The 14,698-nt window shown below is 34.5% G+C and overlaps 1 protein-coding gene across 7 annotated transcripts in view; it reads right to left on the bottom strand.

The window, feature by feature from the left end:
• Positions 1-14,242, bottom strand: part of CEP126 (centrosomal protein 126) — a 116,970-nt gene extending 102,728 nt beyond the window's left edge. For 6 of the 7 annotated variants that reach the window (XM_067750811.1, XM_067750805.1, XM_067750806.1 and 3 more), the window contains exons 1-2: positions 13,832-14,242; positions 7,344-7,463 (exon numbers count right to left, since the gene is read on the bottom strand). In XM_067750811.1, the coding sequence (XP_067606912.1) occupies positions 7,344-7,463; positions 13,832-13,959 (248 nt within the window). In that variant the 5' untranslated portion in view covers positions 13,960-14,242. The remainder of the gene's footprint in view (positions 1-7,343; positions 7,464-13,831) is intronic. The other variant, XM_067750808.1, reaches the window with a different exon arrangement.
• Positions 14,243-14,698: the final 456 nt, after the last annotated feature.

Raw genomic sequence — 14,698 nt, 5'->3', positions numbered from 1 at the left:
ATAACCAATGGATCACTGAAGAAATCAAAGAGAAAATTAAAAAATACCTATAAACAAATGATAACAAAAAGATGATGACCCAAATGCCATGGGACTCAGCAAAAGCAGTTCTGAGAGGGAAGCTTGTAGCAATACAATCCGACCTCAAGCAACAAAAAAAAATCTCAAATAAACAACCTAACATTACACTTGAAACAACAAGAGAAAGAAGAACAAACAAAACCCAAAGTTAGTAGAAGGAAAGAAATCATAAAGATCAGAGCAGAAATAAATGAAATAGAAACAAAGAAAACAATAGCAAAGATCAATGAAACTAAAAGCTGGTTCTTTGAGATGATAAACAAAACTGATAACCCTTTAGCCAAACTCATCAAGAAAAAAAGGGAGCAGACTCAAATCAACAGAATTAGAAATGAAAAAGGAGAAGTAACAACTGACAGTGCAGAAATACAGAGGATCATGAGAGATTACTACAAGCATCTATATGCCAATAAAATGGACAATGTGGAAGAAATGGACAAATTCTTAGAAAAGCACAACCTTCTGAGACTGAACCAGGAAGAAATAGAAACTATAAACAGACCAATCACAAGTAATGAAATTGAAACTGTGATTAAAATCTTCCAACAGACAAAAGTCCAGAACAAGATGGCTTCACAGGTGAATTCTATCAAACATTTAGAGAAGAGCTAACAGCTATCCTTCTCAAACTCTTACAAAAAATTGCAGATGGAGGACCACCCCCAACCTCATTCTATGAGGCCACCTTCACCCTGATACCCAGAGGTGACAAAGATATCACAAAAAAGAAAATTACAGGCCAATATCACTGATAAAAATAGAAGCAAAAATCCTCAACAAAATACTAGCAAGCAGAATCCAACAATACATTAAAAGGATCATACACCCTGATCAAGTGGGATTTATCCCTGGGATGCAAGGATCCTTCAATATATGCAAATCAATCAATGTGATACACTATATTAACAAATAGAGAAATAAAAGCCATATGATCATCTCAATAGATGCAGAAAAAGATTTTGACAAAATTCAACACCCATTTATGATTAAAAAACTCACCAGAAAATGGGCATAGAGGGAACCAGCCTCAACATAATAAAGGCCATATATGACAAACCCACAGCAAACATCATTCTCAATGGTAAAAAACTGAAAGCATTTTCCCTAAATTCAGGAACAAGGCAAGGATGACCACTCTCACCACTTTTATTCAACATTGTTTTGGAAGTCCTAGCCACAACAATCAAAGAAGGAAAAGATATAAAAGGATTCCAAATTGGAAAGAAGTAAAACTGTCACTGTTTGCAGATGACATGATACTTTGCATAGAAAATCCTAAAGATGCCGCCTGAAAACTACTAGAGCTAATCAATGAATTCGGTAAAGTTGCAGGATACAAAATTAATACACAGAAATCTCTTGCATTCCTATACACTAATAACAAAAAATCAGAAAGAGAAATTAAGAAAACTATCCTATTTACCATTGCAACAAAAAGAGTAAAATACCTAGGGATAAACCTACCTAGGAGGCAAAAGACCTGTAATCAGAAAGCTATGAGATACTGATGAAAGAAATCAAAGACGACACAAACAGATGGAGAGATATACCATGTTCCTGGACTGGAAGAATCAATATTGTGAAAATGACTATACTACCCAAAGCAATCTACAGATTCACTGTAATCCTTATCAAATTACCAATGGCATTTTATAAAGAATTAGAATAAAAAATTTACAATTTGTATGGAAATACAAAAGACCCCGAATAGCCCAAACAATCTTGAAAAAGAAAAACAGAGCTGGAGGAATCAGGCTCCCGGACTTCAGACTATACTACTAAGTCATTAAAACAGTATGGTACTCGCACAAAAACAGAAATATAGATCAAGGGAACAGGACGGAAAGCCCAGAGATAAACCCAGGCACCTATGGTCACCTAATCTCTGATAAAGGAGGCAAGAATATATAATGGAGAAAAGATGCTCTCTTCTATAAGTGGTGCTGGGAAAACTGGACGACTACATGTAAAAGAATGAAATTAGAACACTCCCTAACACCATACACAAAAATAAACTCAAAATGGGCTAAAGACCTAAATGTAAGGCTGGACACTATAAAAGTCTTAGAGGAAAACATAGGCAAAACACCCTTTGACATAAATTGCAGCAAGATCTTTTTTGACCCACCTCCTAGAGTAATGAAAATAAAAAGAAAAATAAGCAAATGGGATCTAATTAAACTTATTAGCTTTTGCACGGCAAAGGAAACCATAAACAAGATGAAAAGACAACCCTCAGAATGGGAGAAAATATTTGCAAATGAAGCAACTGACAAGGTATTAATCTCCAATATACACAAATAGCTCATGCAGCTCAATGTCAAAAAAAAAAAAACCCCAGAAAACAACAACCCAATCAAAAAATGGGTGGAAGACCTATACAGACATTTCTCCAAAGAAGACATACTGATGGCCAACAAACACATGAAAAGATGCTCAACATCACTAATTATGAGAGAAATGCAAATCACAAGTACAGTGAGGTATCACTTCTCATCAGTCAGAATGGCCATCATCAAAAAAATCTACAAATAATAAATGCTGAAGAGGGTGTAGAGAAAAGGGAATCCTGTTACACTGTTGTTGGGAATGTAGATTGGTACAGCCACTATGGAGAACAGTATGGAGGTTCCTTAAAAAACTAAAAACAGAGCTACCATATGACCCAGTGATCCCACTACTGGGCATATACCCAGAGAAAAACATAATTAAGAAAGACACATGTGCCCCAATGTTCATTGCTGCACTATTTACAATAGCCAGGATATGGAAGCAAGTTAAATGTCCATCAACAGAGGACTGGTTAAAGAAGATCTGGTACATATATACAACGGGATATTACTCAACCATAAAAAAGAATGAAATTGGGTCAGTTGTAGAATTGTGGATGGACCTAGAGAGTCATACACAGTGAAGTAAGTCAGAAAGAGAAAAAAAAAATATCGTATATTAACGCATATATGTGGAATCTAGAAAACTGGTATAGATGATCTTATTTACAAAGCAGAAATAGAGACACAGATGTAGAGAACAAACGTATGGATACCAAGGTGGAAAGCGGGGGGGGGGATGAATTGGGAGATTGGGATTGATTATATACAGTATTGATACTACATATAAAATAGATAACTAATAAGAACCTACTGTATAGCACAGAGAACTCTACTAAATGCTCTGTGGTGACCTAAATGGGAAGGAAATCCAAAAAGAGGAGATATATGTATACATATAGCTGATTCACTTTGCTGTACAGTAGAAACTAATACAACATTGTAAAACAGTTATACTTCAATAAAAATTAAATTAAAAAAAATTCACCAAGCTTACCAGTTGAGGCTAGTACTGTAAACTAAATAAAGCTTAATAGCTCAAGGACAATACAGTAATATAACAGAATAGAATATTTGATGCCCATAATAATGATTCTAAGGCATAAAGAATAGATCAAACTGCATTTATCATAATTTGTATAAAAGATTACAGAAATATGCATTGCAATTTAGAAGGATTTATATTAATAATGTCAATAACATTTGCATAATTGATAAGTATTCCATTTCTGACAATGCTCTTCATGCACCACACATAACTGACCTTTGACTCCTACTGACCCTACCTACTCAATCCCGACTCTACCTTCATACTCTACCTTCATACCTTCTCTGGCTTAGATCACTGTAACAGCTTTCTACCTGTCTTCTTTGCCTCCAGCCTGCGCTTTCAATTCATCCTCTACCCCTCTGCTACAATGAGATAAAATATAAACATAATCATGATACTTTTATGATTTAACTCTTTCAACAACCTCTCAGAGTCCTAAGGATAGGGTTTAATTTCTTCAGATTGACACAAAAGTTATTTTATGAAATGACTCCTATCATCTCTATAGCTTCCTTTCCTGATACCCTTCCACATTTTCCTGTGCCTAAATCACATAAAACTTTTGTCTTTTATTTCATAACATTAAGCTTTTTCACCTATTGTTCTCCTTTATCTCTCAAGTACCCTAACTCCTGGTTATCTAATAAGACTTTACTCTTCCAGGAGTTCTTCCTTGTCCTGCAGTATATGAGATGTACTTCTACAGCACCTTGTAGGTGACTCAATCATAGTATTTATTGCATAGCATTGTCATCCTTTATTACTTCACTATTAGTAAATTGAGGGCAAGAATCATGCATTTTATTTTTATCCTCTAGTATATGAAACCCAGTAAATGTTAATTGAATGAATAAGTGCTGTCCTGTATGACATTTTAAATGGTCAAAGATAACTTCTAAATATACTAAATTCCTTTAATTTTCCTTTAATACATTATGAATATATTATGGATAATATACCCATGGATATTTAAACCTACTGATACCTGGATTTATTTGAATCTGTTTATATTTTTTAGCTTATACCAAACTTCTATATATGCAGGTTTGATTAATATGACTTATTGCTTAAAGTATAATTCCTTCTTATTTATTCTAAGGTACATTTTTCCTGCTTCATGGGGAACTCCAAACTCCATCATTCTCACGAATAGATAATGCAGCTACCCCATACTTCATGTTCACCAAGTAATTCATTCCGTGATTCTCTAGGTAATTTTTTTTTCTGCCTATAGGATATGTAAGGAATCTTTTTTAATTATAGATTTTAGTGATTCTTCCTAAGTGCTTGTCTCTCACCACTTGGTAGTGTTTCCTCTTCTCTTTTTTTGGGCAGTTTTCCCCATTCTGTCCTTTTCTTTCTTATTCTGCCAGTTAGTTATATAGTCTGATCATCTGAACTTTTAAGCCTACATGCTTATATTATTTTAAAACTATCTGAAGGTTCCTTTTGAGTTCTTTACTTCCTAAAATTTATTTCAATTTATTTTCCTCATGAAGTCACGTTAAATCAGATTATTGACATTTCTAATGTTTAGTGATAAAATAGGTTAACCAAAATTATTTTTTTCTTCCAATATGATGTTTAATAATTGGTACTCAATTAGTTATGCTTGCTAATGAATAAATGCTTATTCACTAATTTATCAAAAGATAGTTCTAAAGTTGAAAATTAAAAACAATGTAGGAAATAATTTAATTTTCTTTATGTGTGTATATATTAAAATTACTTGGTCCACAAAGCAGCCTACTAGAAAGTTACCTGAGGATGTAATCCAGCAATCTAATGTTATAAAACAAAACAAAAAAAGGGATGCTATGAGGCAAGAAACTGTGGCTCCAGTTCCTGAGACCAATAAAGGGAAGTCTCAGATGCCCGTTGTGCATTAGGTCTAAAAGGTAACCTGTATCTGTTGTAGCAGTACCTAGTGATGAAAGGAGGAGGACTTGGAGGGAAACAAAGGGGACTCCACTGTATGGACACTGAGTGACAGAATGGAAAACTTAAGAATGTGATAAAAACATACAAGAAAAATACTGGCAATAGAAATTCAAAAAATAATACATAACAAGAAAATTAAAATGTGTGTGATTTTAAGTGATTAATGCAAGTAAACAAAGAGCACTTGGTGCTATGAACATCTTTTGAGTACTATTGGGGAAACAGTACTGACAATGTCAAAGTATAAATTTGTCTCTTTCTGTAGAAAAAAACAGTGTTAGGAGAATATCTCTACTTGTAGGAAAAATATTTTTTTCTAAATTCTATGACCATAATATGAATAGACAGCATAAACTTAGATGAGGTTAAGCATAGATAGGCCAAAAAATCCATAATGATAGACATATTCTGAAATTCAGAAGCGTACAAATAATTTGGTCCCCTTTTAAAAGGTGAAATATAGAAACAAAAGATTAGTGTTTTAAAATAAATTTTTATGTGGCTTTACAAAAACAAAAAGGGTTTGTTTTTTTTTTTACACCACTGTAGGGTGACAGAAAAATAAAATATAATCAAATTGTATTGGAAAATGTTCTGCCTCTTAGAATTTTAAACCAAAAATTTTCTTCTATATTTTCTACATCAGAATTCTTATGGGTGTTTGATAAGAGAAGACAGGTTGGAACTTTATGAATCAAATTCCACATGTAAAGCCTGCTATTTCATACAGCAAGACAATTATTAGAAAATATACAACTGACAAATATTTATTTATTAATCAATAAAATAAGCTTAATGAAGAGCACTATGTGACAAATACTTCTACATGCGTTCTCAACTATTCATCTCTAATATTACCTTTTTTGCTCTATGTAACAATTCCTTGAAAAATATTGTATTAATTCCAATCATAAATAAGAAACTGAAGCTCAAAGAGATTAAATAACTTGCTCTAACTCATGGAGCTAGGATTTAAACCTAGATCTCTGATTCCAAAGCCCATGACCCTTTCAACATATGATTATTCATTTTTATTGAACTCCTATCATGTGCCTCTTATAAGCTTCAGGAGCTGAAAGGTAGGAGAAAAACAGAAATACACAAATATAAAACAAAAACAAAAACAAGCTTCATTAAATACTTTCAACTACGCCAGGCAATATAGAGTTAGTCTAAAGATAATTCAGCGCCAGAAAAAAATTACAGATAAACAATTTTGTATTCCCCAAATGGGATTTGCAACATATGCCCAATGATGTAGTAATAAATTCTAGGGCTTTTCTACTATTCACCTATTGTAGAACTATGAACAAGGTAGCAAAAACAACAATAAAAATGGCATAACCACTCTGTATTAAAAAAATCTAATAATTCAAACACTCTTGAAAAATGTCAAGCAGGGATAGGATGGTTTGCATTTTTACTTTATTTAGTTTCCAGTTTATATTAGAAAGCATCTTTTTTCATGGTAATCATTTATAAAATTTTTTTTATCATATTTCCACAACTATTCATATTTTCCCCATTTTTCTGACTGGATGAATGAGGGTAGCACATATAGAAAAATTATATATAAGTGAATAATGAATTAAAATGAAATATGTTCTATTAGAGCCTAAATGCTAATTGGTAACCTTTTATCATAAAATGTTACAAAAAATGAAGAATACTTTTTATAGTCATTTTAAGAAGTGAATATGACACTAATAAGTTCTATGACAAGAAAAGACTGCTACAGTCATGGTCAGTAAACTAGATGATACATCACTATCTTTGTGCTGTGGCAGAAAAACAATAAAATTTAAAAGCCACAAAAATCTTGATCAATTTTATAGATAAAACACTGTCATGACTTAGGTTCATAAAATGCTACAAAGTAGAGAAATGATTAATTTATGACTTTGAGTTTCTATGCTTCTGAATAAAATACAGTTACTTACTTTTTTCTCCGGTTTGACTCCACAAAATATTTACGTGCTTGATTTCGACATATTTTTTGTTGCTGCAGTAAGATTTGGCGCTCTTCTTCTAAATTTTTCTCAAAATGGATTTTCATATCTCTAATGGTAGCATAAAGTTAAGGACAGTGGTTTATGTCTTTACTGGATGAGTATCAGTGCTATCTGATAAGTACAATTACAGCCTCATACTAATGATGTAATGATTTTTTGTGGAACAATTAGTATGTGTACACATCACTGTTAGTGTATGACCAGCACATGTTTTATATAAAAAAAACTCTTGGCTTGGTATTACAACTGAAGATATATTTTACTTTCTTTGGGGAAAAAAATTAATTACTTTTAGACATCATGAGCCCAGATAAGGAGACTACATATCTTTTCATTCGTTATATAGATATTTGAGTACTTATTAACAAGTTACTATCTTAGGCATGTACATAGAAAAATGAAAGAAGGTTATATCTCATTAATAGAAAGCCGATGAATTAAACGTTTCAGTAGATCCTTTAATCCATAGCATGAAAGTCATATTCAAATATTAAAAATCAAATAGCAATATAACTGGGAAGTTTGGCAATATAGTTTACTTAGTGATTTACTCATAAGTTAAAAAACAAACCATTAGGAAAACCATACACAGTAATGTTTACTCAGAATTTTGCCAAATATGGAGTATTTTAGTTATCCTAATTATCCATTCATTTGAAATTTACTGTATAAAATTAAACTTTCTTTAAATAAGTTGAATTGATATGGTTAATTGATGTCCGAGCTTATTTAGTTACATTTCAACTGGCATTAATGAATGCCTTTACCAAATTTATCACAGTATTTTTCTGTTTTTAATGATTTTGAAGTTTTAAAAAGTGGTCATTCAATTACCATTTTCAGTACCTCATCATTAGAGGTAGATGCATACAAGATTGTACTGAAGTTATTTATTGCAGGGCATGCCTATTTGTCTTTTTAGAATAAACAGTGTGTTTAAATTTTCTCCCCTCAAAATAAAGGTATGAAATTCTCTTTAAGAGTTCTACTTAATCAAGTTTTTTTATATGTCATAAATATTAATGGTAAAACAGAATATAAGAAATACATTAAATAATAAATTATGCTATACGTAAGTTGTTAATTCAAAATGTGTTAATTTTAGGATCCTGCAGTGCTTCAGCATCAACATAGTAAGAAAAACCTTATATATTTCAAAACAAGCACGTCTATTTGAACTTTTTGGTCATTTGAAACTTTGCTAATGGGGGCTTTCAATTATGTTGCTATTTAACCATTTTTATGCCATTGCTCATAATTAATTTACCTGTATTAAAAATTTTGCACTACCTCACCATAAACAAATACACGCACTCACACACAATATTTTTACTTAAAGTTTCTTTTGAAGGATTTATAAAAGTGAAACAGAAAGGGAAGCAACCTGTTTTTGTTTTTGTTTTTTGTTAGCATAGAAACAGCTAAAGATTTAGCTTGTTCTTTTCTAATAGAGTACTTTATTAGAAGGAGTCAGACTTTAACAAGATAGCTAACTACGAAGTCACAACATGGCAGTGGAGGAAAGTGCAACTTCCTTTCAGGGTACCCAAGAGCAACATTGTTGGGAGAAAAGGGAGACATTGCTTTGGCTCAGGTGAGAAATATGCAGGACTAAGATGCATGTGGAGATAATTCTGTTCTCTGTTTAACATGCTTGAAGTCTCACCACAGGAACATAAAGAAAATCACAAATGTAACGTTTGTAATAACGTTCTGACAACTATATATTGTTAGATTTAATTAAATGTCTCTTACTCTATATAATATACACATGTATTATATATAATATATGTATAATATTGCCTGCCGAGTTGTAAAATATACTGCTGCCTTTGCATCTCTTCAAAGTATGGTATCCAAATTTAAAAAATATTAGATGGTTGGTTAAACTTTTATTTTTCATACAAGCTGTGTTGTAAAGGTAAGATATTTCCATAAGAATCACTGTTAAATACTTGTTCAAAGGAAGGTAATTTTTATATATTTAACAGTAAAATAACCAACCAACAACAAACCCAAGAATACTACGGGCACGTAATACATAATGATTATAATTTAAAAGCATAGCCTAATCTACCCCACTTCATCCTCATCTCTTCTTCTCCCAATTTAGTCTTTTTCTAATTGTAGCTTATTTAGGTTGTTTTAAATATGTTACCATCACTAATAACTATGAATCATATAACCCATACTCTGGTCAAGTTTATTAGAGCCATCCAGATTCTTTTTCTTCTTCTCTGTACCTCTCCACAGACTTGGCTCAGATGTTCTAAATCCCTTGCCTGGACTACTTCAGTAGTCTTCTAACTCATCTTATTACAGTACTCCTAAACTTGCCATCCTCCATTTGAACCTCCACAAAACCAGCTAAACAGAAATCTAATTGGGTTTCTCATTCTTTGTTATTCTCTAAAATCTCCCTATCACCTTCATGATGCATTAAAAATTTCTTGGAATATACAGCATTTTATAATCTGGTCTGTTTTTTCAACTTCATTTTTCAACATTTCCCTGCATGTCTCCGATGCTCAGCCACACTAAGATACTTATTAACAGAACAAGCCATGATGTAGTATGCCATTATCTTTTGGCACTTGCTGGCTAATTCTACTCATCCTTTCAGGGACACCTCAAGAAGTTCCTCCCCTGTGAAGCTTCTTCTAACCCTCACTGGATGACTTAACACCCTCATGGGTACGTCATATGTGTCTCCTCTGTATTTCTGTAACTCCAATGCCTGGCATGGTGCTTAGAATATGGTAATGGCTTAATAAAAGCTTACTGAATGACTTCCTTGGAGAAAATTCTCAGTAGATAAACTAGGAAAAAAGGTATACACATTTTTATAGCTTTTAGTGCCTCACAGACAAATTGGTTTCTAAAAGGGTTCTATAAATCTACATGTCATTAGAAATATATGAACATGAGTTTCTACACCTCACAAGCATAAGGTAGTACTTTTTTTATAGAAAGACCGAATGGAAAGTCATGTTTTATTATGTATGTATTAGCAAAATAGAATAACTGCCATGTTGGGCAACTAATTTTTATTTTCCTTTTTGGTGAATCGTTAGTTCAGAGTCACTGGACATTTATCTATTGAGAATGTCATTTAAAAAATCAATTTCAGTAAATTCAATAGAGATAGAATAGTGTAAATATTAACACTCTATCATAGTTACTACAAGTATTTTCCCCAGATAATTTGTTTTATTTAATTATATAATTTCTCCTTACACTGAAGTTTTAAATTAATGAGTTATTTTTGAGATATTTTTCACTTGAAATTGATTCTTTCTTTTCAAAAGGTAAAGTTACTATACCTTCAAACTATGAAAGTGTTGAAGTTCTATTTTCTGTCAGTTTTCCTTTATGATTTTGTATTTATTTTTATATTTACCCTTTTTATCAGTTCAAGCATATTTTGGAATTTAGTGTAAAATGTGACTCAAGATAGAGATGGTGAATTTAGACTATGCTTTTTTAGAGGTTTGACTAAGGAGACAGGAGATATTAGAACACAGTTAAAAGGGTTTGATTGTTACTTTTAAGGATAGTTAAGACCAGAGCATGTTTACAGGCTGTAGGGAAAGAAGGCTATTTGACAAAAGTTGTAAGTAAATTGTAAGAGAGAGTTAGGATAATTTACAATCCAGGGTTACTGAGAAGAGAGGTGATGAAAATAGGGCACAAGTGAATGGATTCACCTTCTACAGTAAAAGTGATATCCCATCAGTAAGCCTGGAATAAAAACAGGGTAGGGGATTGAGGGTGGTGATGGAAGTAAGAAGGTTTGTGTTGTTTGTTGGGAGGGACCTGAGGGAGTTCATGGCATCCATTCTCTTATGAAGTATTGTAGTAAGACAGTCTACTGCGAGTGACGGGAGGTGATCAAGATCCGGCACAGAAACTAATTAAGAGGAACAAGAGAGAACCCTGTTCTTGTTCTGGTGAAGCTGGAAACCATCAAGCTGTAGCGGTTTTGTGATTTTTTCTCTGACAGCATTTTTATTGTTGAGTGAAGGAGTAGAGAAATAGGGTTGTAGTAGTTACTGGGTGGTTGAGGAAGAATAGGAGTGCAAAGAACCAAGGATGTTGGTGAGAGAATATGTGTAGATAATTAAGAATAGGGTGTAAACTGGGTAGGGAATAAAGAGAGGCAAAGTGGGGGCTAGGATAAAATGGAAGGGGAAAAGACTGGAGATATTTATGAGAAAATAAGAGGCATAGTGTGAAGGGGACATGAAAACTTCACTTTTTTATTCTATTTCTATATATATTTGAATTATTTTAAGAAATTGAAATTATAGAACTTCAGCTAATTTTAATTAGATGAACTTCATAAGGTTTTGTTCCTTGCCTTTAGAGTCAGGGAATTCTAACTTGAGTGAGAGAACTTCAACAGAAAGCTGGATGGCCTCTGAGTATTGAATTCATATTTGGAAATCACATGTAGAAATTTTACCAAGCCACTTGCTTATTTTAAGTCTGCAGTTCATTTTTTAAATTCAGTCATTAATTCAATAAATTTGCATACCTACTTTGTACCAGGTATCCAATATGAAACATTACAGATACTAAGAACATCCAAAATAATACAAAAGGTGCTTAAGTGTTTCTCCAACTAGTAACATAATGATATTCTTGATTTAGTGTCATAGTCTTTATTACGTTCAAAAGAATTCCTCTATCCCAATTTAAATATATATACTAATTTTATATATACTAGCAAATATATATATATATAAACTAGCAAAAAGTATATATACTTATATATACATACAGATGCATATATATACACACATACTAGCAAAAGTTGTTGGATTTTAGCAAAGCCCTGGGCATCTATTGAAATAATCATCTACAACTTTCTTAATTTTAACTATATATTTATAATTCAAGTATATTTTTAGTAATGCATTTCTTTATAGGAAACCAACATAATTCTGGAATTATGTCTATTTGGTTTTGTTCATTTGAGGTACTGCTGAATTTATTTACAAATATTTCCTTTGTTGTATCAATATTCATACCTCATAAATTTAAAAATATTAAGTTTATGACCATTTCACTAATGAAAATGATGGAAAGATACACTTTGTCAATGAGCCACTTACAGTGCTTCCCTATTTTCTGATTTAGCTATAAATCAGGGTCGGTGTAATAGGAGTTCGGGGTCCAAGAAAATACAATGTCAAGGGGACAGAATCAAATCCATACAGAAAGCAATACAGTTTATTTCAGATTACTTCTTGAGCGAGGACAGTTTTGAGGAGTAGTAAGGGCAAAAGCCAAAGTGAATGGAGTTAATAATGAATAGATGAAAAGAATTAGAAGCTGCTATTGCGGTTAGGGTTTCTGAGAAGTTGACTAAAGAAAGAAAAGACAGAAGGGTTAAAAGCTTGAGGAAAGCATGATCAGAGGGGGGGATATTTTACCATCAGTTAAGCTTTGTACATATCTGTCTTCCTCACTAGAGTTGTATCCCAAGCACCTAGTTAAAGAGCAGGCACTAAATGAAAATTGATTGACTTGCTTTTAAAAGTGCAACATCCCAGAAGTGGAAGACAATAAGGATAAGAAAATGGGGTTTAACTTGAAAAGTGAAGACACTCCATTCTCTGACAAGAATGAAGATGATTATACAGCACCATCACTACCAACCAAGTCCTTTGAGAATACAAAGGTTACACTCTAATTATCATAACATTCTCTGAAGGAATAAACATGGTTTACATATTTTGAAAACAAAACTTTTTCACTCTTTCAATTTTCTACAATGCAACCAACAGCAATCTCAAAGGTGGGCTAGACCAATTCTTAGGGACAAGTCAGAGATAATCCAGTGTGAAGCCTCCGAGTCCTTTGCTTCTAATTTTCTGTCTGTTGTCTCTCTGACAACAGCCTGGGCAGAGGATGGAAAACAAAACAAATTAACCAACTGTGTTAGGCTTTAGCAGCTCTGGTAAATAAATTAGGGAAGTGCTAGGTTAACTGTTAAAACGGACTGTTTCAGGAGAGCAAAACATTTTACCTGTTTGTGGAATTCTTTTCTCCAAGCAGCATGATTAATCAGGGTGTGGATAATATGAAGTAAAGAGCATAATGGCATAACTCTAGAAGACAAAACAATCCCCACAGAACACACGGTTGATCTATTTGAAAACTCACAAAAAATTTACACCAAAGTTGAATGGGGGTGAGATAACAAGGTGGACGGGAAAGCGGTCCTAGAATAGGATAAAATGGTATTTCAGGTTTAAGGGGAGCAACGACAGTTACTGAATCAAATATCCGCACTAAGATGACTAGCTAGTTTCTATCACCTTGCATCTGTGATAATGGGAATCTAATGGGAAAAAAGATGGGCCCCGCTTCCAACATCGCTACGCCGGCAGCCACGGCTGGAAGGATACAGGTAAGCGCCAGGTCGGTGACGCCCGTCGCTCAACCGAGGGCTGAGGGGGGCTCTGACGCGGGTGTCCGAGGATTCAGTGCCCTGTCTCGAGACCGCGCTCCGGGCTCCGGGCCTCCCGGTCATCATCCTTCATTCACCTCAGCGTCGCCTCTCGGCTGGTCCCCACAGCCTCCCTCATGGCAGCTCCGGCTTCCTCCTCCTCCGCCCCTCCCTGCACTCCGTCTCTCAGGCCCCGCGTCACTGCGGCGGGAAGGTTGGCCGCGGCAGCTCTGGTTCCCGCACAGTGGCGCTCTTGGCTGTGGTGGCGACGGCAGCTGCAGCAGCGGCGACCTTGCGTGGCAATGGCAGAGGTGGCGGCCGCGACCCCAACGCCTCCGCCATGTTGACAGCCAACCGACACCGCGTCCTTCGCGACGGCTACCAGGGTGTGGGGGCGGGGCGCCAGAGGCAGCCAATAGGAGGAGCGGACTACCGCCTACTCCCCCCACCCCTCTGAGCTGACTGCTGGCGGCGGCCTGGAAGCCTAGCATCCTCAGGGACGCAAGTCTTCGCAGGAATGCGAAGCTGACTTGTTCCTCGGAGCCTGACTCCGTTCTACCTCCCTTTTTATGATGATGTTTTCGTGAGGGTATTGAGAGTGATGAAAGACAGTGAGACGCAGAATCTTCAGATACAGGCAAACGCCACCGTGGGGATTCTGAAATGATTGCCTCGGGGATAATTCAGGGTAGGATTTTTGGTTTAACTACCGAGTCCTGCTGTGGGGTTTGAGTTGTGTCTTTCTGGAGCATCAGTATCCCCAAACACCATCTCTTTTAAAAGGCTTTGTGGAGTGGAAATTTCCTTTCTCTACATTCTCTCACCC

Source organism: Pseudorca crassidens, chromosome 9 (genome assembly GCF_039906515.1).
Source record: "Pseudorca crassidens isolate mPseCra1 chromosome 9, mPseCra1.hap1, whole genome shotgun sequence".
Classification (NCBI taxonomy): Eukaryota; Metazoa; Chordata; class Mammalia; order Artiodactyla; family Delphinidae; genus Pseudorca; species Pseudorca crassidens.
The sequence above is the reverse complement of the archived record's forward strand: the minus strand, read 5'-3'. Positions and strand labels throughout refer to the sequence as shown.